The 24,621-nt window shown below is 35.6% G+C and overlaps 1 protein-coding gene across 5 annotated transcripts in view; it reads left to right on the top strand.

Moving 5' to 3' along the window:
* Window positions 1–22,961, top strand: part of PCDH9 (protocadherin 9) — a 951,590-nt gene extending 928,629 nt beyond the window's left edge. For 3 of the 5 annotated variants that reach the window (XM_007960547.3, XM_007960548.3, XM_007960546.3), the window contains one exon: window positions 20,747–22,961. In XM_007960547.3, the coding sequence (XP_007958738.1) occupies window positions 20,747–21,120 (374 nt within the window). In that variant the 3' untranslated portion in view covers window positions 21,121–22,961. The remainder of the gene's footprint in view (window positions 1–20,746) is intronic. The other 2 variants (XM_038007712.2, XM_038007708.2) reach the window with 1 other exon arrangement.
* Window positions 22,962–24,621: the final 1,660 nt, after the last annotated feature.

Genomic DNA, 24,621 nt, shown 5'->3' with positions numbered 1-24,621 from the left:
TCACCTGTGTCACATTTTAATCAATGAGGCTTGGGAAGTATAATTAAGACCCACATAATATGGTTACATTAACTAAAATAATACTACTGTCAACAAGGTAGTCCTAAATTAGCTTATTTATGAATAAATAGGTAGATACATATCGTTATAGATTCTCTCAGGATACATACGCCAAGTAATTCATTAGCTAGAACATGGTCATGAAGCATGCTGTTTGTTGGTGTTCCATTTACATTTCATGCTGAAAGGGAGAACATTTGGGAGTGTTTCAGACAGACAAAAAATACTTTTAGTGATTGATTTTGAACCGAAGCCAATTGTTCTAGACAACAGCTTAACTTTATAAATCTTGCCAAAGGTTCACAGATCTTGAAACCTTTGACTGTCATCTAGATTAAAAAATAAAGGTTCACTGTGCAGTTCACTTTTATTAGGGAGAAACAGACTGACATCCTAAGCAGTATTGATAATATTTGGTGAGGGCCAACGGTCTTACGATTTTATTAATATGGTAGACTGAGGCACTGAGGCCAAGTCAAGAACTCAAAAAAGGAATTACGTATCTTAACATACTTTACAGCATGAAATCAAAAAGACATATTGACTACGATTTATAAATTCAGCATAAAGTTTTTCTTCCAATGAATACAAAACTAGATTAGTTATTTTATAATATTCCATGCTGCAAAATGCCCCAGTGTTTGTTAAATATATAAAGCACATTTCAAAAATTTTTACTAAAATATTAAAGACAATAGAATATTTCATTTTCACTAGCTCACTTTTCTTCAATTCACAAGGATACTGTTAGTTTTATATTTTTTATTTTGACTCATTATCTTAGTAATTGGCTTGCATATTACCTATAGGTAAAAGGCAGCATTGCTTCTAAGTTGATTGTGCCCGTCAGTATTAATGGTGGATGATGACAAAGGAATTTGGAATTATGTTTAGACCATTTATGTCTTCACAATTTGGATTATAATTTGGAAGGTTATCTTGAAGAACGTGTAATGATCTTATACCACGTGAATCTCAAATTAGCAAAAACAAAATTTTTCCACATTTGCTTTTGACTTTTATATTACAAGTTATTTTGTTTCTTCATTCTCTGCTGTCTTGAATAGATTCTTTTGAATCCTCCATAGCTCTTTGTAGATTCTAGACACATCTCACCCTCCTCTTGCCCCTTCAGGCCTAGGGGTAATGATAGTTTCCTACTTTCTTAGGTCCTTGTCTCCCTTACTAAATCCTTATTAGTTTAATTTCACCATCCCACATGCCATAAAAAGTCCTTCATTAAACTCTTTTGGATTAATACCTTTCAGTGTCATTTCTTTTATGCCAGTACACTGAAAGATGCTCAAGCCATGTCACCTCACAGGGAGGAGTCATGCTTTCACATTGTGATTTCATAAATGCATCAAAGCCTTGTCTACCACAAAGTCAAATTCATCTGCCACTGTGTTTCAAGAACCCATGCATTTGGATTAAAGCAAATTTTATAAGGCTCTTTGCTATGGTTTGGCTCTGAGTCCCCACCCAAATCTCATCTCAAATTGTAATCCTCACGTGTCGAGGAAGGAAGGAAAGTGATTGGTTCATGGGGCAGTTTTCCCCATGCTGTTGCCATGATAGTGAGTTTTCAAGAGATTTCATGGTTTCATAAGTGTTTGACATTTCCTCCTACACACACTTTCTCTCTCTTGCCGCCTTGTGAAAGAGGTCCTTGCTTCCCTTTGTCTTCCACCATGATGGGAGTTTCCTGAGACCTCCCAGTCATGCAGATCTGTGAGTCAATTAAACTTCTTTCCTTTATAAATTACCCAGTCTCGGGCAGTTCTTTATATCAGTGTGAAAACAGACTAATACACTCTTACTGAAGTGTAGATATCCTTCCAGAGAATGATGGCCTTTTGGTCAATAACACTGTAATATCAATAAACTTATCAGATAAGTCACCACCAGTTATTATACCAAGAAGATGGGTAATTTTAATAGGACAGTTTGGAAAATAATAAAACATATTTAATTGTTAAGGGAAAGCAAATCTAGATGGAAAGCAAATGTGATTAACCATAACTTTTCAGAAGAAATTATTGGAAACAACCCAGAAGATGCAAAAAGATAACCCTTCAGAAGACAAGGTCTATTTGTGCACTAAGACTGTTTTCTTCTAGATACAGGACTTCATGGAAATTTCTCCTTCTGCCTCCACTTTGTTCCCTCACATTAACTAAGACATTTTATTCTGAGGGCAATGCAGGCTTTCCTAAAATTTTGAATGCAAATTTCATCTTCATATTGAGAGATTTTTAAAGATTATTGAAAAGCATATTGATGTGGCAACAAAATTTTTATGTTTCAGAAACATGATAAATGATTCATGCCTTATATAAAAGTGTGATGACAATGGTTTGTCTGTGATAAATATGGCAACATTGTATCTATTGAATATTTGGGACTGATCCTCAAACTACTAATAAAATAGTAACTAAAGTATAAGAGACACAATTTCTCTTCTTTTGTCAAAAAATAGCAGTTGACGATTGGCAATAAACAGAGCAGAAACGATTGCAGGAAAATCTCTGCAAAATGTATATGGATGTCATAAAATTCAAATGCAATATTTATTATTTTAAGAGAGAAATTTACCTTTCAAGAACCCATATTAATGAAGTAATTTCCCCGGATTTGCAAGGTGTGTTCAGAGATAAACATACATTTTAGATTGAAAAACGTAATCCTCCTATGTATCACCCTGAGAGGGCAAGATTTCTCTCTACAAACTCTATTTTACAGGCCATTTTCAATAATGGAGTAATGGCATTTTCAACAGTTCCCTTAGGAGATTCTTTCAAAATATAACATTTTATTTCTTCCCATTTTAGAGTAGTTCTTCTTTATATACAGCTGAGTTTAAGCAATGTATTTCACAATGGTATTCTATATGTACACTAAAATGACATATTAGCCTTTTAAAAAGTCACCTTTTCCCCCTAAACTTTGTGAAAAGTAATTGCATCCCTTATCATTGTAAGCCAATATAGTTATAGAAAATCTAAACCACTTTTAAGTTTTCAATAAATTTGCTAATCATCTTTTTTTCTTAAATATCCTCCCACTTCCTTGAATATACCTGTATCAAAGGACTAAATTCTGCACTGTTATCTACATCACATTAGAACTCTGTCTCAGAAAAATTATTAATAATTATTTTAGTGTCTTTAGGCTTTAAGGAAATGTTTTGTTATGTATCCTGTGAATCTGGATTTCTGAAGACATCTAAAAGTGTGGATGGTTAAAGGAATTATGATTAAATAGATAGGTGGGATACAAGGAACAACCTAATTATATTTTACTTTGGGGATTTCATAGTTCCTTTAACTCTAAAATAGCTGGGATATAAGTGATCTGAATGCAGCTATTTTGCCTTTGTTAATTTCATTTAGACATTTCCAAATATTATTAAAAATATTATGCTATAAATTCTTACCAAAGTTTCTCATGTGCAGGTTACAGGTGTCCCTGTTATTTACTATTTTCTTGATGAAAATTATTTGCCACATAATGTCTTACATGCAGTTTCTTTGTTGGCTCACCAATCTAAGGCTCAGCACGAACTTTTTTTTTTCTTCAAATATATCTAGTAATTATCTGCCATGTGCCATGCCATAGTAAGAGATGTTGTTTCATAGCTGCATAGATGTATGAAAAAGCAAAGTGTGTGACATCATGGTGCTTATATTCTAGTGTGAGAGATAGACCATTAACAAATAAATATATTGTGAGAGGTAGTGATGAGTGCTATCAAGAAAAACAAAGCTAGAAGATGGCCGAATAGGAACAGCTCCAGTCTCCAACTCCCAGTGCGAGCGACACAGAAGACCGGTGATTTCTGCATTTTCAACTGAGGTACTGGGTTCATCTCACTGGGGAGTGCCAGACGATCGGTGCTGGTCAGCTGCTGCAGCCCGTCCAGCAAGAGCTGAAGCAGGGCGAGGCATTGCCTCATCTGGGAAGCGCAAGGGGGAAGGGAATCCCTTTTCCTACCCAGGAGAACTGAGACACACAACACCTGGAAAATCGGGTAACTCCCACCCCAATACTGCGCTTTAAGCAAACAGGAACACCAGGAGATCATATCCCACACCTGGCCGGGAGGGTCCCACACCCACGGAGCCTCCCTCATTGCTAGCACAGCAGTCTGTGATCTACCGGCAAGGCAGCAGCCAGGCTGGGGGAGGGGCACCCGCCATTGCTGAGGCTTAAGGAGGTAAACAAAGCTGCTGGGAAGCTCGAACTGGGTGGAGCTCACAGCAGCTCAAGGAAACCAGCCTGTCTCTGTAGACTCCACCTCTGGGGACAGGGCACAGTAAACAATAACAAACGCAGCAGAAAGCTCTGCAGATGCAAACGACTCTGTCTGACAGCTTTGAAGAGAGCAGTGGATCTCCCAACATGGAGGTTGAGATCTGAGAAGGGACAGACTCCCTGCTCAAGTGGGTCCCTGACCCCTGAGTAGCCTAACTGGGAGACATCCCCCACTAGGGGCAGTCTGACACCCCACACCTCACAGGGTGGAGTACACCCCTGAGAGGAAGCTTCCAAAGCAAGAATCAGACAGGTACACTTGCTGTTCAGAAATATTCTATCTTCTGCAGCCTCTGCTGCTGATACCCAGGCAAACAGGGTCTGGAGTGGACCTCAAGCAATCTCCAACAGACCTACAGCTGAGGGTCCTGACTGTTAGAAGGAAAACTATCAAACAGGAAGGACACCTACACCAAAACCCCATCAGTACATCACCATCATCAAAGACCAGAGGCAGATAAAACCAAAAAGATGGGGAAAAAGCAGAGCAGAAAAGCTGGAAATTCAAAAAATAAGAGCGCATCTCCCCCGGCAAAGGAGCGCAGCTCATGGCCAGCAACGGATCAAAGCTGGACGGAGAATGACTTTGACGAGATGAGAGAAGAAGGCTTCAGGCCATCAAATTTCTCAGAGCTAAAGGAGGAATTACGTAGCCAGCGCAAAGAAACTAAAAATCTTGAAAAAAAGGTGGAAGAATTGATGGCTAGAGTAATTAATGCAGAGAAGGTCATAAACGAAATGAAAGAGATGAAAACCATGACATGAGAAATATGTGACAAATGCACAAGCTTCAGTAACCGGCTCGATCAACTGGAAGAAAGAATGTCAGCGATTGAGGATCAAATGAATGAAATGAAGTGAGAAGAGAAACCAAAAGAAAAAAGAAGAAAAAGAAATGAACAACGCCTGCAAGAAGTATGGGATTATGTAAAAAGACCAAATCTACGTCTGATTAGGGTGCCTGAAAGTGAGGGGGAAAATGGAACCAAGTTGGAAAACACTCTTCAGGATATCATCCAGGAGAACTTCCCCAACCTAGTAGGGCAGGCCAACATTCAAATCCAGGAAATACAGAGAACGCCACAAAGATACGCCTCGAGAAGAGCAACTCCAAGACACATAATTGCCAGATTCACCAAAGTTGAAATGAAGGAAAAAATCTTAAGGGAAGCCAGAGAGAAAGGTCGGGTTACCCACAAAGGGAAGCCCATCAGACTAACAGCAGATCTCTCGGCAGAAACTCTTCAAGCCAGAAGAGAGTGGGGGACAATATTCAACATTCTTAAAGAAAAGAATTTTAAACCCAGAATTTTATATCCAGCCAAACTAAGTTTCATAAGTGAAGGAGAAATAAAATCCTTTACAGATAAGCAAATGCTTAGAGATTTTGTCACCACTAGGCCTGCCTTACAAGAGACCCTGAAGGAAGCACTAAACATGGAAAGGAACAACCGGTACCAGCCATTGCAAAAACATGCCAAAATGTAAAGACCATCGAGGCTAGGAAGAAACTGCATCAACTAACGAGCAAAATAACCAGTTAATATCATAATGGCAGGATCAAGTTCACACATAACAATCTTAACCTTAAATGTAAATGGACTAAATGCTCCAATTAAAAGACACAGACTGGCAAACTGGATAAAGAGTCAAGACCCATCAGTCTGCTGTATTCAGGAGACCCATCTCACATGCAGAGACATACATAGGCTCAAAATAAAGGGATGGAGGAAGATTTACCAAGCAAATGGAGAACAAAAAAAAGCGGGGGTTGCAATACTAGTCTCTGATAAAACAGACTTTAAACCATCAAAGATCAAAAGAGACAAAGAAGGCCATTACATAATGGTAAAGGAATCAATTCAACAGGAAGAGCTAACTATCCTAAATATATATGCACCCAATACAGGAGCACCCAGATTCATAAAGCAAGTCCTTAGAGACTTACAAAGAGACTTAGACTCCAATACAATAATAATGGGAGACTTCAACACTCCACTGTCAACATTAGACAGATCAACGAGACAGAAAGTTAACAAGGATATCCAGGAATTGAACTCATCTCTGCAGCAAGCAGACCTAATAGACATCTATAGAACTCTCCACCTCAAATCAACAGAGTATACATTCTTCTCAGCACCACATCGTACTTACTCCAAAATTGACCACGTAATCGGAAGTAAGCACTCCTCAGCAAATGTACAAGAACAGAAATTATAACAAACTGTCTCTCAGACCACAGTGCAATCAAACTAGAACTCAGGACTGAGAAACTCAATCAAAACCGCTCAACTACATGGAAAATGAACAACCTGCTCCTGAATGACTACTGGGTACATAACAAAATGAAGGCAGAAATAAAGATGTTCTTTGAAACCAATGAGAACAAAGATACAACATACCAGAATCTCTGGGACACATTTAAAGCAGTGTGTAGAGGGAAATTTATCGCACTAAATACCCACAAGAGAAAGCAGGAAAGATCTAAAATTGACACTCTAACATCGCAATTAAAAGAACTAGAGAAGCAAGAGCAAACACATTCGAAAGCTAGCAGAAGGCAAGAAATAACTAAGATCAGAGCAGAACTGAAGGAGATAGAGTCACAAAAAACCCTCCAAAAAATCAATGAATCCAGGAGTTGGTTTTTTGAAAAGAACAACAAAATTGACAGACCACTAGCAAGACTAATAAAGAAGAAAAGAGAGAAGAATCAAATTGACGCAATTAAAAATGATAAAGGGGATATCACCACCGACCCCACAGAAATACAAACTACCATCAGAGAATACTATAAACACCTCTACGCAAATAAACTGGAAAATCTAGAAGAAATGGATAATTTCCTGGACACTTACACTCTTCCAAGACTAAACCAGGAAGAAGTTGAATCCCTGAATAGACCAATAGCAGGCTCTGAAATTGAGGCAATAATTAATAGCTTACCAACCAAAAAAAGTCCAGGACCAGATGGATTCACAGCTGAATTCTACCAGAGGTACAAGGAGGAGTTGGTACCATTCCTTCTGAAACTATTCCAATCAATAGAAAAAGAGGGAATCCTCCCTAACTCATTTTATGAGGCCAACATCACCCTGATACCAAAGCCTGGCAGAGACACAACAAAAAAAGAGAATTTTAGACCAATATCCCTGATGAACATCGATGCAAAAATCCTCAATAAAACACTGGCAAACCGGATTCAGCAACACATCAAAAAGCTTATCCACCATAATCAAGTGGGTTTCATCCCTGGGATGCAAGTCTGGTTCAACATTCGCAAATCAATAAACATAATCCAGCATATAAACAGAACCAAAGACAAGAACCACATCATTATCTCAATAGATGCAGAAAAGGCTTTTGACAAAATTCAACAGCCCTTCATGCTAAAAACGCTCAATAAATTCGGTATTGATGGAACATACCTCAAAATAATAAGAGCTATTTATGACAAACCCACAGCCAATATCATACTGAATGGGCAAAAACTGGAAAAATTCCCTTTGAAAACTGGCACAAGACAGGGATGCCCTCTCTCACCACTTCTATTCAACATAGTGTTGGAAGTTCTGGCTAGGGCAATCAGGCAAGAGAAAGAAATCAAGGGGATTCAGTTAGGAAAAGAAGAAGACAAATTGTCCCTGTTTGCAGATGACATGATTGTATATTTAGAAAACCCCATTGTCTCAGCCCAAAATCTCCTTAAGCTGATAAGCAACTTCAGCAAAGTCTCAGGATACAAAATTAATGTGCAAAAATCACAAGCATTCTTATACACCAGTAACAGACAAACAGAGAGCCAAATCAGGAATGAACTCCCATTCACAATTGCTTCAAAGAGAATAAAATACCTAGGAATCCAACTTACAAGGGATGTAAAGGACCTCTTCAAGGAGAACTACAAACCACTGCTCAGTGAAATAAAAGAGGACACAAACAAATGGAAGAACATACCATGCTCATGGATTGGAAGAATCAATATCGTGAAAATGGCCATACTGCCCAAGGTAATTTATAGATTCAATGCCATCCCCATCAAGCTACCAATGAGCTTCTTCACAGAATTGGAAAAAACTGCTTTAAAGTTCATATGGAACCAAAAAAGAGCCCGCATCTCCAAGACAATCCTAAGTCAAAAGAACAAAGCTGGAGGCATCACGCTACCTGACTTCAAACTATACTACAAGGCTACAGTAACCAAAACAGCATGGTACTGGTACCAAAACAGAGATATAGACCAATGGAACAGAACAGAGTCCTCAGAAATAATACCACACATCTACAGCCATCTGATCTTTGACAAACCTGAGAGAAACAAGAAATGGGGAAAGGATTCCCTATTTAATAAATGGTGCTGGGAAAATTGGCTAGCCATAAGTAGAAAGCTGAAACTGGATCCTTTCCTTACTCCTTATACGAAAATTAATTCAAGATGGATTAGAGACTTAAATGTTAGACCTAATACCATAAAAATCCTAGAGGAAAACCTAGGTAGTACCATTCAGGACATAGGCATGGGCAAAGACTTCATGTCTAAAACACCAAAAGCAACAGCAGCAAAAGCCAAAATTGACAAATGGGATCTAATGAAACTAAAGAGCTTCTGCACAGCAAAAGAAACTACCATCAGAGTGAACAGGCAACCTACAGAACGGGAGAAAATTTTTGCAATCTACTCCTCTGACAAAGGGCTAATATCCAGAACCTACAAAGAACTCAAACAAATTTACAAGAAAAAAACAAACAACCCCATCAAACAGTGGGCAAAGGATATGAACAGACATTTCTTAAAAGAAGACATTCATACAGCCAACAGACACATGAAAAAATGCTCATCATCACTGGCCATCAGAGAAATGCAAATCAAAACCACAATGAGATACCATCTCACACCAGTTAGAATGGCGATCATTCAAAAGTCAGGAAACAACAGGTGCTGGAGAGGATGTGGAGAAATAGGAACACTTTTACACTGTTGGTGGGATTGTAAACTAGTCCAACCATTATGGAAAACAGTATGGCAATTCCTCAAGGATGTAGAACTAGATGTACCATATGACCCAGCCATCCCATTACTGGGTATATACCCAAAGGATTATAAATTATGCTGCTATAAAGACACATGCACACGTATGTTTATTGCAGCACTATTCACAATAGCAAAGACTTGGAATCAACCCAAATGTCCATCAGTGACAGATTGGATTAAGAAAATGTGGCACATATACACCATGGAATACTATGCAGCCATAAAAAAGGATGAGTTTGTGTCCTTTGTAGGGACATGGATGCAGCTGGAAACCATCATTCTTAGCAAACTATCACAAGTACAGAAAACCAAACACCGCATGTTTTCACTCATAGGTGGGAACTGAACAACGAGATCACTTGGACTCGGGAAGGGGAACATTACACACCGGGGCCTATCATGGGGAGGGGGGAGGGGGGAGGGATTGCACTGGGAGTTATACCTGATGTAAATGACAAGTTGATGGGTGCAGCACACCAACATGGCACAAGTATACATATGTAACAAACCTGCACGTTGTGCACATGTACCCTACAACTTAAAGTATAATAATAATAAATAAATTTAAAAAAAAAATAGAAAAACAAAGCTAGAGGCTGGACAGTGGCTGGCACCTGTAGTCCCAGCACTTTGGGAGGCCAAGGAGGTTGGATCAATTGAGATCAGGAGGTCGGGGCCAGTCTGGCCAACATGGCGAAACCCCATCTCTACTAAAAATACAAAAATTAGCCAGTGATTGCACATGCCTGTTGTGCAAGACCAAGTGATTACATGCACTCACATGAGTGAAGTGCAGATAAAGTGCTCTGAGCATTCTAACATTTCAGGATCTGACAAGGGTGTGGTACCATCAAAGGAAACTGAACAGGAAGGCAAGTGATGGATTAGGAAAATAGGAGAATGTGACTTGGGGGATTAGGAGAATTGGCACACCTACCGATTTAGAATTTGTTGATGAGAACAATTTATGTGCTTAAAACTCTCTGGTGAAGTCTAATACAAGATGATGCCTGAAAACGTTATTAATTTAGACCACTAGGAAAGGAGCGAATAAAGACAGGTAAGTTCTAAATGTCTTGCATCTCAAAGTGTGATTCTTGAACACCATCAGCAAAATCACTTAACGAACTGTTAGAAATGCAGGAACTCAGTACCCAATCAGATTTACTGAATTGGAATCTGCATTTTAATGATTTTCCTAGGTGACTCATATACATATTAACATTTGAGAAGCACTAAACTGTGATATATTAATTTAAAGTGATGGAAAGACAATCCAGGTGTACATACACACATATACACCTACAGATCACATGGACAATATCTGATGTTTTATTCCATTTAAAATCCAATCTTTCAGACATATTTTAAAGTATACAAATTATTATGTCTTTAAATCCTTATTAATTTAGCAAAATATTTTCCCCCATTTGTCCAATGCTTAAAATCACTTGGGGCAAGTCTCTATCGCCTCTGCTGATTGTGAGAAGCAGAAACTCTAACCCAGAGACTAGGAAAGAAAAATGCTGAAGTTATATTATTAGTGTCCTGGGTAAAAACTGTCAGAGACCACAGGCATGAAAATGAACATCATCAGTTTTTCCTGTTCTCATGTGATTAAATATCCCTGCAATATAGGAAACAGTGGAGTTGTATAAAGGCAAATTGCTTCATAACATTGTGTGCTACCATTGTGTATTACCTGTATTCAGGCCAGCAATTGCAACATTTTTTAAAGGGGACAAAATATTATGTAAGTGGCTTATTTTTCACTTGGACTATAGTCTGAAAATCAATCTCTAAAGTATTACTTCACTGCTTAACACCTTAGATCTGCACTTTAAAATGTGTTTCACATCAAATAAGATTTACCGAGTTTGTCTGAGAAACAATGCAAATTGCAAGAAATGGAGAGTAATTCAGGAGATAGCAGTATATGAATGAATTTTTGAAACAAAAAACATGAAATACTAATACAAGAAATGAACTATAGAAGAAAGTAAATATGATCTGCAATAAAGTAAATACAATGTTTCACATCAAGCAATTTGGTTGAAAATTGAAAGTTAGTTTGAATAATGAAGGTCTGTCTCTTTGGACTATTGTCATTCAATGAATTGCAATGTAAAATACTAACAGAGAACACATAAAATCATCAGAGAAGCTTTTCTTTACAGCAATTAGCTTTAGTAGATGAGAAAAAGGCAGCTGATTTTCATGCCCTGCAGAAGAAGGCTGAAGATGTACAAGGAAGTGCTCTTCATTCTTTGTGAGCCATAAAGTCTGTTCAAATAGCAATATCCTCTCTGGCAGCGAATCCGCGGCTTGGCATGGCCATGTGTTATTGTATTTGGACTGTCTCCATCTGCAAATGTTGACTTTTCATCTGTGACCAAGGAAGAAATCTGTATGAAAAACGTGTAAAACGTTTAATCCTTGTTTACTTGTTAACCAGAGGTTTTGTCAAATCCTGGTGGTGTGGATTCACATGTGTTTGTTTCTCAAGGTTACTGTAGATGCATTCACAAATGCAGATCTAACTCTGATAGAGCCACTAGATTTTTATTTAGATTTTAAAATGTAGTTATTCACAATATAATTTCACACTCAAAAATCTAATGTGACCTCAGTACTAGAGTAATTTTTTTTTTTTTTTTTTTTTTTTTTTTTTTTTTGAGACGGAGTCTCACTCTATCTCCCAGGATAGAGTGCAGTGTTGCAATCACCGCTCACTGCAGCCTCAGTCTCTCAGCTCAAGCAATATTTCCACCTTAGTTCCCCTGAGTTGCTGGCACCACAGGGGCATACCACCATGCCTGGCTAATGTTTGTACTTTTTATAGAGCCAGTGTTTCACCATATTGTCCACGCTTTTCTCGAAGTGCTGGGATTACAGGCATGAGCCACCATGCCTACCCTAATCTATCTGAACAATAGATTTATCATTTCTTTGCTCTCTTTTGGGCTTTTTTTTACTGAAACGAAGTAGCATTGAAAAGTTTGATTATCACGTTATATCAATGACAAACCACAATGATATTTAATTAAGGAATAAAAGAATGTACAGAGGGCATGCATCAAAATCTAGCCTTTTTATCCTCTCAATTTATAGATAAGAGACTAGGAGCTACGGAGTCTATGCTTACTTTCTCAAAGTCCATAGCAATTCATCATTCAACTAGTGCTAAAATATATTTATTTGTTTGCCTGTCTATAATAATCTTGTGTCTTGAGCTTTTCCTATTGATTCTGATTTTAGATATTCTATACAATAGTCTTTTGAATCTAACATAAGCTAAATCAGAAATTATTGAATAAATGAATGGAAAGCATTTCTCCCCAAAGTACACACAAATTTGTCACATTTACTTTTGGATTTGAACTGCTCGCATAACTATTGTATATGATTTCATATAAAATCTGAATACAATGGCAATGAGATTCACACCCTCTGACTGGTTTTCTGTACAACAAGAGCAGAGTAATAACTAAACAACTATTTGTTATTGTATGACATTCATTTAAAAGTATTGATTGGGCATAGAATAAAGTGGGCATAGAATAAAATGGTCTGAAATAGTAATACAGTCTCCAAAGGGCACAAGGGCAACGGTGAACTATTTCTTGGTTTTCATGCCAACTTTCATATTTGAAATTAATTTTACCATGTTTAGATTTGAGTCAAATTAATGGATTTTATTTTTAATAGCAACTGTTCAATAAATATAGAATGTAGGACAGAATAGTGGATCTTAGGGTGTCTATCAAGTAAATTTGCCTCTGACATTTCTTTCAGGTCCCTCTAGATTTACATAAACCTATAGTTTCAGCTTTCTATTCAAGGTAATCCACAAAAAAATGTTATGCGGGTACACACTGTCTCAAAAAAATAAATAAATAACACACACACTATCTGGGGAAATTCACCTCCCATATTTCATGTAGGTTCTTTTCTATTTCCCTAAATGTTGGCTGGTCCAAGAAAGAAGGAGAAAGAGTACAAAAGAGAGAAATTTTAAAGCTGAATGTCTGGGGGAGACATCACACATTGGCAGGTTCCGTGATGCTCCCTGAGCCATAAAACCAGCAAGTTATTATTAGTGATTTTTAAAAGGGCAGGGAGTGTAAGAATAGGGTGTGGGTCACAGAGATCACATACTTCACAAGGTAATAAAATATCACAAAGCAAATGGAGTCAGGGTGAGATCACAGGACCACAGGATGGAGGGAAATCAAAATTTCTAATGAGGTTTTGGGCACGCATTGTCATTGATAACATCTTATCAGGAGACAGGGTCTGAGAGCAGACAACTAGTCTGACCAAAATTTATTAGGTGGGAATTTCCTCGTCCTAATAAGCCTGGGAGTGCTACAGGAGACCAGGGCTTATTTCATCCCTTTGTCTTTGAGTGTAAAAGACAGCCGCCCCCAAAGCAGCCATTTTAGAGTCCTACCCTCAGGGGCACATTCTCTTTCTCAGTGATGTTCCTTGCTAAGAAAAATAATTCAGTGATATTTCTCCTATTTGCTTTTGAAAGAAGAGATATATGGCTCTGTTCTGCCTGGCTCATCGGCAGTCAGAATTTAAAGTTATCTCCCTTGTTCCCTGAATATTGCTGTTATCCTGTTCTTTTTACAATGTGCCCAGATTTCATATTGTTCAAACACACATGCTCTACAAACAATTTGTGCAGTTAATGCAATCATCACAGGGTCCCAAGGCAACATACATCCTCAGCTTACAAAGATGATGGGATTAAGAGATTAAAGTAAAGACAGGCATAGGAAATCACAAGGGTATTGATTGGGGAAGTGATAAGTGTCCATGTAATCTTCACAATCTATGTTCAGAGATTGCAGTAAAGACAGACATAAGAAATTATAAAAGTATTAATTTGGGGAACTAATAAATGTCCATGAAATCTTCACAATTTATGTTCTTCTGCCATGGCTTTAGCTGGTCCACCTGTTCGGGGTCCCTGACTTCCCGCAACAACACAGAGAGAGAGAGAAATAAATTGAGAGATAAAATGAGCTAGTAAAAATACTAAATTTTGTTGTGTTAGTATTCTGGAGACACTAAAATTAACTTCAAATGAATGAATGAGAATATTTGTTTCCCTGAAATTTTATTATAGAAATATTGGTTAAGGCAAGGAGCAAGTATGAAGATTAAGATTTTGCTGAGCATATTAATAGCTGTAAGTACAAAGCAAAATTACAGAGTAAAAGTTTACATAAAAAGGAAATTTCTTTAAAACATCACTATGCCTAAATATCAGGGAAACTGCTTTAGCAAATCCAAATCAGTGGAATGCATCTTTCACTTTAAAGTGGTTGGGGTGCACAAGTTTTTGCACAATAGACACCCATGATAGTATAAAGGAGAAGTACAGCAAAATTGGAACTTACGAACAAACGTTTTACACAAAAATAGCAATATATGTTCTTACTACAGAAATAATATTATAACGTGACAGTCAGATGTGTATTGAATGGAAGAGGAATTTGCCTATAATAAAAATTGAACAAAATGAAAAACAGAGTGAGATGTGATGAATTTGATCCTAAATCATATGAAAATGACTTGTTTATTTTACAAATCAATTTTGGCAGTCTGTTTAAACTTATTTTACCTACCAGTAAAAATTGTAAGAAAAATTTATTAATAGAAAAGACCAAAATTTCATACAGTATGAAAACTAGCCAGGAATATAAAAAGTCCCATAGTTTTTTTAAAAAACTGCCAGTTTCTAGCTTTGGTATTAAAGGGTTTCAAATAATGAGATTGAAATGTAGGTGGTCAACAGGCCAGAAGCTACTTCTTAATTACAGCATTGAATTAATGAAGTAACAGTTCTGCTTCCAGTTATAGTAAAATGACATAAAAAACCACTGCAGTATCCTACTACTTAAGTATAGGTGGAGTTCCATTAACTTGGATTGTTTTACATTTTAAACTTGCATCTTTTAAAGTTAGTAATTCAGGCACCTTTCTGAGAGCTGCTAATGCCTAAAACTTTGAAAAATATATTATTTGTTTTTTAACAAGAAGGTGAGTAGTGTGAAGATGAACTTTGAGACCTGACATAAACATTATCTGAAACAACTTTCCAGAAGCTTTTCATTGTGTGCTTTTGTTTTTGCTTTCAAAATTTAAATGCAGAGACAGATGGCTTGCACAGTGTTATCTGCACTTGCGATTTTACACATACCCTAACCACAGATAACCAAACTCAGACATTGAGATTGTACAAAGCAACAAAGAATTTGAGTTAAAAAAATCAATAAATGTTTCTGTGTTTAAAAAATTTATGATGGATGATTTTAATTATTTTAAAAGAAAGGAAATAAACTGGTGTAATGATAAAATTATAGGAAGTATTTATAAGTAGTTTGGAATTCTGATCAGGATTCTACACATATATTTTATGACGTAGCACAAATATTACATTATAAAATTTATGAAAAAAATAGAGAAACAGAATAAAAAACACATATGCACATGATTACACATGCACAAACACACCACACTCACACACAAACAAAAGGTCAAAACATCTAATAAGAATGCAGTACAATGAGAGCTATGATGCACGTTAGGTTTCAATAAATATTTGAGAGACTGTATGAATGAAAAACAAATATTATTCATCAATTAATACAGTTACCTAAAGTAATAATAAAAATATATCAAAGAAAAAGGATTATAGTTTAGTGCGTATAATTTATGCAGTATTAGCAAACATCTGAGATTTAAAATGCTATATATTGATGGAGAACTATAGATTACATTCGATCATATTTTGGAAAATTTCAATATTTGACAACATTTTAAAAACAATGTTTTTCTCCTTTTTAAAAGTATAAAAAACTCAGTACTTCTAAAAATGAGAAAAATGAATTAGAAACTAGGTAGTTATTAGCATATATCAGATTATAAACATGTATGGGGCAGGGACTGACTTAGGAGACCATTAGAATGAATGTATTCCCTTTAATAATTCATCACAGAATTTTGAAAAAATACTTACTTTTTCTTTTTACCAATTTACAACACTGACTTTAAGGAAGAAAACACGGAAGCATTGCTATTTTCCCAAGATAAAACTCACTGGGCTTTTGTTTTTTGTTTTGTTTTGTTTTGTCCTTAATATCACAGCAATTACTGGGAATTACATAGAGGCCCAAAGAAAAAAATTAAACTTTTCCTTATTTAATGTCGTGTCCCAAAATAAAAACTTACCAAAACATAAAGTAAGTACCCCATAAATACATATACCTACCATGTAACAGAAAAATTAAAAATAAAAATTTTTAAAGCATAAAGCAAATTATATTTTCCAACAATACAGCTCATACTATAACGACACACAGCAGATAAGTAGATTGTTGATGGATTGATTGATGTATATATGTTTTGTTTTGTTTTATTGTTTGCTGTCTTGGCTTAGTTTTGAGCCCCTGTCTAGAGACTGGTCAGTTTCCCCTTTTTGAGCAGCTAAATCCATATTCCTCTACTTCTCTTCTAGTGATCTCACACTTCTGAGTCACTAAGCAACCTCCTTAAGCAAATGCTTTGATATTAGATAATTTGACGTTGCTGTTTTGACCTGGTTCTTGAGAAATTACTCAAATTAGCCAATCCTTAGAGAGCCCTAAAACCCTAGCTAACCCTAGTCAGTTTTTCATACATAAACTGTCCCCTAGAGCTCCAGTTTGTTGTTACCTTATTCCCAGATTTAGTCCCTTGTATGGCTCTGCCTGACAGGCTTCTCCCATTTAGAGCTCTAACAAAAAACTTCTGCCTTTCATCTAGAGTCCCACTGTGTGTGACTGGCCTGAGGATAGATCTTTAAAATTTTTACAGCAACCAGTTATCTGAAAGACTTACTTATAAATCTACAAAACTTCTATAAATTTATTTATAGACTTTATCAAAATCCTTCAAGTCTACTTACAGGAATGAATCATGGGAAGTACAATGCACAAAGAACAATTAATATTATTTAACGAAAATAAACTCATGTTTTGCAAGTTAAAGATTTTGTGCATAAAAATTTTAACTGTAAATGTCTTAATGTCAATTATGTAAAAAAAGTTTAAAGAAATTGAAGAAGAAATGATGTACCTTGAAACAAAGTCTATTGGTTAAGTCATAAAGAGAAAAACCTTCCTAGAACAGTGAATGGCCCTCAGCTCATTTTAATGACACTTTTACTTCCCTCTCAGCTCACTGCTCTGAAGCCAATTATTTGTTTCCCAGAATAGCTCCCAGCTCCATGAGGACAGTGTTGACATCTGTTTTTGTCAAGGCTGTAGCTCTGGTGCCGATCACAGTGCCAGCACATAGTACATGCTCAGTAAATGTTTCTGGAATAAATATATGTTATTCGTTGTAAATATTTTTTAAAAGGATAAATTCTATTTGTTAAAATGTGTCACTCAATGCTGAAAATCTAAGGTATAAATATTCTTATAGACACACACACAACACATTCTCAATCTTTAGGTGATATGTCTTAAATTAATAAGATGGCAGGGTGTGTTGCATAAGGCTAATTTTAAAATAGCCTTGCACATCCTCTCATTTTTGATGAGCTTAATAAAACCCTGATGTGGTGACATTTCTGAGGTAGCTGGTAATTTTTTTCCCTTTGGAGATTTTAACAATAAAAAGCTTACTAATGACGCTGGAGATGTAAAGATTAAAAGTTTGCTTATAGGCTTCAAGGTATGTTACACATCAAATTGGTGATTAACTCCATTGATGTTTAGAAAGGAGTAAATATATTTAACAGATAAGTTAAATTATTCATTTATAAACTGTCACAAAGTATTACTAGGCAAAGGAATTTGCTGTTGAGGAAGCATTTGGTGTAAGATTTGTGAAATCAGCACCTTCTATTATAATTACTTTAGTTCTGCCTTTAAGCAGGGGATATCGTTAATAATCCTTAGAACATTTTCAACCTCATAAAAGTTTAATTAACAATTAACATTGTTCGTAGAGCACTACTATTGTATAGCACTATGAGGAATCAGAAGACCGATGTGCCGGTTTTTTTTTTTTTTCCCCATCAATTTTCAATCTAGTTGGGAGGAAGTTAAAATCAAAACTTGCAAATGTACCGAATCCCCTCCAAAAGACAAAAATGGAATTAAGGTAAGAGTTGAGGGAGTTCGATTAGGAAATTTGTTATTCATCAATAAAGAAAGTTCTGTGGAAATCAAGGTGCATATGAAGCATGAATTGGTAGAGTTACGGAAGCTTGCTTTTGGTGTGTGGGACATAAAGTGACCCTTGAAGAGATCAGTAATTAAATGAAAACAGGCCTGGCAAAAACGTCTTCTAAGCCTGTGATCCTAATGCAGGGAGCATGGATTGGTTTAAGCAAAATGTGTTAGCTCTGTGAATGCAGAGTCACTGAGTACACCTAAGGGAGTCTAGAAGTGAGAAATTAGTTTGAACTTTTAAAATGTGGCCAGATTGTAGAGGGCAAAGAAAGGCTCATAGAGAAGTTTAAATTAAATATCCAGAAAAAGTAAGTAATCATTGGAGGTATGTGAGAGGAAAAGTTTTAAGTAATGAATATGTGTTTAAACAAAATAAAACTGTTTGCTTTTGAGGGGATTGGGAATATGGTTCAGATGGGAAGTAATTTTAAGGTTATTCTAAAAGGAAGACTTTTAGATATAAAAAAAAAAAATCGCTGAAGTTTGAGTTTATATGAAATAGTGCATTTCAGCCACTTTTTTCACATCTAGTATCTGTTCTGTTTTTAAATAAGTTTTTTTTTTTTATTTCAATAGCTTTTCGGGTACAAGTGGTTTTTGGTTACATGGATGATTGTATAGTGGTGCGGTCTGAGATTTTAGTGCACCCATCACCCTAGTAGTATACATCGTACCCAGGAAAGGTACATTCAGTATCTATTTTGATATTGCCTGTGGTTTGCTGCCTCTGGTGTTTGCCATCAACTGTTGCCTGTCTCAGTGGGAATTTTTTTTTTTTCACATGCAAGAAATAATTAGAATATTATTAAGACAAATAGAAAGCTCACAATTATTGGACATTTAAAAATATTAGTTGTGCTAACTTGGATTTTAGCAAAGACCTACATTCCAATTATTGAGCGATTTAAATTGATGAGTAAGCAAACTTGCAGGTATGTTTTCTTTACTTTTCGTTCTGCGTTTTTTTCTGATGACTCTCTGCTTTTGAAAATGCTTTATGCCTCAGGCATTCTTGCCTATCCACTTAACTTCATTCGTAAAATCAATTCCTAATTTCCAAGCTATCATTTATCTATCACGTGGCTGTTTAATCAAGGGGGGTAAGACAACAGCAACAAAGAAACCCAATTTATTTCTTAACCATTTGGCTTATGTTGTTTTTTAGTAAAGGGCTGATTTCTATTTTAAACAATCAGAAAATAGTTTACTTTTGAAATCCTGGTTAAAATGTATATTCTAACCTGCTGGTAAAAAAGTAGAAGATAAATTCTGTGATCACTTTCTTTCCCCTGAATGTTAGACTCCATGTGATTCAATTTGTAATTTAGCTTCAGTTTTATCCCTTAGAAATTTAGAAAATAGTTAAGCTCAGAGGAACCAAACACTGTCCGGATGCAAATGGCTTCTTCTTTACTTGGATTTCAGAATGTTTGTAGCTGACCAGGTGTATCATTAGTAAGATACAATAGTTATTCTTCAAAATGAGTATTTCACTTTTAAAAAATGTGGCAAGATATTTTCATATAAAAATAATGTGTTTATGTAAACAAAACAATATTTTATATAACCATTTAGAGTATTTATTTTTAATGATGCTATGTTTCAAGTGGTAATTTTGCTTTTTAACTTAGTGGAGTTGTATTATTTTTATATTCTTTAATATTGCACATAAAATTATTCTACTTTTTATAATTTATCATAAATATGAGTTTATTTCTGGGATTTCTTAGAACATAAATTAGTAATAATCTGTATGCCTTTATCAAAGACTTGATAAAAAATGATACATCATGGTTATATCTGTTCACCCATATCTGTCTTTTTATCTATCTATCCATGTCTTTGGATCTAAATAACTAAATAAAGGATTAAGAAGGAAAATATTAATAGATCAATCTTACCTCCATAACAAATTTGATTCCTTTTGTATTAATCTTTAAAAGATGGAGAAATATATCTTTGAGTTGCTTGACTTGACTCAAAGATATGCTTGACTTTATGAAAAAGTAAGATCACTAATAACATACTTTTTCTCTAAGAGATAATTTTAATTGAAAATCTTAACCACTTTCTTTTCTTATATTCTCCCTCTTGTCTTCTGCAGATGGGCCTCTGGGTCCCCGAGGATTAGCCGAAGCTACAGAGATGTGCACTCAAGAGTGCTTGGTTTTGGGTCACTCTGATAATTGCTGGATGCCTCCTGGCTTGGGTCCATATCAACACCCCAAATCTCCTCTCTCAACCTTTGTACCCCAGAAAGAATGGGTGAAGAAGGACAAGCTTGTGAATGGGCACACCCTGACGAGGGCCTGGAAAGAAGACAGCAACAGGAACCAGTTCAATGACCGTAAGCAGTATGGCTCCAACGAAGGCCATTTCAACAATGGCAGCCACATGACAGACATTCCTCTGGCAAATCTGAAGTCTTATAAGCAAGCAGGAGGTGCTATTGAGAGTCCTAAGGAGCACCAACTCTAAGAAAGGCTATATGGGACCTAATAACTTTAATCTAAATAGACATGCTAATACCGTGTGTGTCAGAGCTTTATGTATTCAATAGATCTCTACAAGTCTATGCCCCTTCTAGCAGGGATACTTATAACTTTGTGTTAGCACCGTGGAGAATACAATATTTTGCAACATATGAGAGAAGATAGTTCTAGTCATGCAATCTTGTTTACTAGAATTGATTAAACTCTCCAGAGATCTCTCCATTGTGCAAAAAAATTTTTTATTATTGCATTTTATTTTGACCCTGGACTGCTGCTATGAACAATAGAATATGCATTTGGAAAGTAAGAAAGTTTCATAGATTAGAGTGACTGAAAAACATACCCAGTTAAAAAATTGTGCTTTTTTTTTTTTTTTTTTTTTTTTTTTTTTTTTTTTTTTTTTTGGCATTGATTTGTGCTGGGACCGCTATACTTGACATTATACTGCAAACAAAACTTAAAGAGATAAGCATTAAACCTATTGTGCTGTTAACAACGTTAGTGGACACTTGTAAGTCAATCAGTGTTAAAGTATTTGTAAATAGAAGCAAGCTATTATTAACAACTTTTGTGTACTTATAATGTTCACCTAAAAATGTCGTAGCATAATTCTGTGTTTTATGGTTGCTTCTGTCCTTTTTATTTACCTCTTCGTTGTTATTTTCGTTGTTTCTTTTAGTGAGGTGTTTCTGCGTTAGTAGTCTGTCTTGACACACATTGTTCAAAGAATCTCAAACACTTGTGTTTAAAAAAGGTTCTGAAATCTTGCTTCTTGTATGATAGCTTATGATGCTGGAATTCTGTAAACAATAAAGATGAAAGAAAAAATGATAACTATACAAAAAAGGACTTCTGTAAAAGCTTGGAAATTCAGAACCTATTTTTACATCCTTGTTTTCAAAGTAGGCAAAAGCAAAATCATCTAATTAGTACCATTAAGTGAGAGAGTAATGGAAAAGTGTTATCCATAAAAAGTGATATAATATCCTGTACTTGTCACTCATGCAAAACTAATGTATCAAAATTAGCATATATGGAAGACAAATCACTATTCTAAAATAGTTTCAATTGGGCAAATGTGTGTCTACAACTTTGTTGAAATGGCAGAGTTTGTGTTGATCCTCATATACAATAATGTTGTTGTAACACAAGTGTTATTAGACCATAGCCACAAAATATTTAATGTGTTGTGCCTTCATGATGTAACAACATTCTCCAGGTAGGGTAGTTGGGGGAAATAAAGGGATAAATCTCTAATTATTGCTGTTTAACTGTTTGTTATCATAGTTGGTCAATGCCTGGCAGGTACCAGCATATTGTCACTTAGGTCAAACCAACAAAGTGACAACTAATGTTAATAAGATCTCAGTTGCACGTGCAAACAAATCCAAATTCGAACATTCTTAGGAGGTTTTTGTTAAGGCATGACAGATGATTTAAACAAATAAATAGCATGCAACAAAATGTCTTTATTGAAAGAAGTGGAAGTTATCTTAATGCCACGGTTCACCATCAATTTAAAAGTAAAAAAAACAAAAAAAAACCCAAAAAATTAAAAAAAAAAAAGGTTTGCTAATCTGATAGTTAATTTGTTCTTACCAAAAAATAAAATTACTTTGTAAATAGCAGTTCACATTTTTCCACAGTATAATGGAAAATAATGGGTAGGGGTGCATTGCTTATTGAAGTACATTTTTGTCAGTTTGTGAGGGGTGTTTGATGATTTTGACAGAATAAATATCTAAACAATTATCCTTGTTACTGCTTTGCCAGTTCTACGTTATTTACAATTATTCAGCTCTTGCAATAAATGTTCTGAATTCCTGATTGTAGTGTGTTAATTCTTAGTCAACATCCAAATTGGTTATTTATACTTCTAATTGTTGGGTAAATATATGTGGATAAAATTTAACTTTTATTTAGAAATTAAGGAAGATTCATTAGGATTTAGTACCTATTCTTTGAAAATGTGAGTACCATGATAAGTGTTCAATTACCCTAATGGTCTTCAAAACTATTTTTTAGGGAAATTCACGAAGAAAGTTCACTCACTTTCTGGTCAAGATTCATGCAAGTTTCATCAAAGTGAAATCCCAAATCAGAAACTTTGCTGGTAGCACTAGTGAGGTTATTTTTTGATTCTTTGTCTTTTTAATAAGACTTCATGGAATAAACTGTCACTTACGTCATCATTGACCAAGGCAGAAGATCATTCTGGGATTATGGATTTAAACCCAGAGTCAAACTTCATCTGTATTTCTTTCAGTTTAGGAAAATAGGCACAGAAAGCTATCAAGCATAAGAAGACACACTCAAACATATGCCATGTGTGTATGCTCGTCCTAGAGCAATTGCATCAATGTTCACTCATGCTGGAGTTTTGGGCTAGGTAAGTGAGCCTGACTCTTCAAGCCCTAGAGCTTTTTGAAGGATTGTGAAAGAGGATTCGGGAGTCAGAGGCATAGTGTTAAAGTTATTTGCCTGGACCATTGTCGGAATATGACATCCTAACCATTCATTCCTAATAAGCTAGACCTATCCCCTAGTCTGAGGTACACTGTAGCACCACTCTCCTTTCCCTCACAGGGGTAGAGACTGCCCCAAGATACAAACAGGGAATGAATCCTGAAAAGAGGACATTCTGAAAAACAGAAATTAAAATCCATGCCTGCACCATAACTTTGCCAAATTTTTTTTTTTTTTTTTTTTTTTTTTTACCAATCAGGTAAGTCATTCCCCTCTGCCTTGAAGAGTAAAGAGAAACTAAGCTCATATTCTCGCCATGAATAAACTGGAATTTTGAAAAGGCACTCACCTTTCCCATTCCTACCATATTTCTTCTAATAAATACAACAATATCTAGTCCTATGAAGGCTTTTGGTTGTATGCTCTGTGAAATTTTAAGAGTAATAACATCACACACCAAACTGAAGAATTTACCCATCAAGTAAATAAAATAATACATTTGCAATGACTATTCCTTAAGTATCATCTATATTGCTTTATGTTGTTGACATTGGACATAAGAGTCGTCATTTACCAGGAAACAAAAGTTATTTACATTACCTAAGAGAACATACCTACATGAAATGTATAAAATGATTTTTATAGCAATTATCAAATATTATGATTGTATACACTAGCAATTTTTGAGCACATATAAAAATTAACTTTATAAACCTGAATAGGACCTATTTGAATGAGCATTCCTACACATACTCTAACATAAATATGTATTTAAATAATGGGTATTCATTAACAGACAATTGAGTAGTCATTTTGCTGCACTGATGCTATTCAGTGAATCTCATTCAGAATCCCATCATTCCCATTCTGTGGCTAAAGCTACAAATGCAGCTGAGGCCCAGAGTTGTTCCAGTATTTATTAAACTGTTGGATAGAGGCCAGAGATGGTTAATTATTATTAATGAGGAGTTTTGGCAGTGAAAGATGAAAGGGATGCCTTGTCAATTTCAATTTTTAATGT

This window comes from Chlorocebus sabaeus, chromosome 3 (genome assembly GCF_047675955.1).
Source record: "Chlorocebus sabaeus isolate Y175 chromosome 3, mChlSab1.0.hap1, whole genome shotgun sequence".
Taxonomy (NCBI): domain Eukaryota; kingdom Metazoa; phylum Chordata; class Mammalia; order Primates; family Cercopithecidae; genus Chlorocebus; species Chlorocebus sabaeus.
This window is presented reverse-complemented; position numbering and strand designations above follow the sequence as displayed.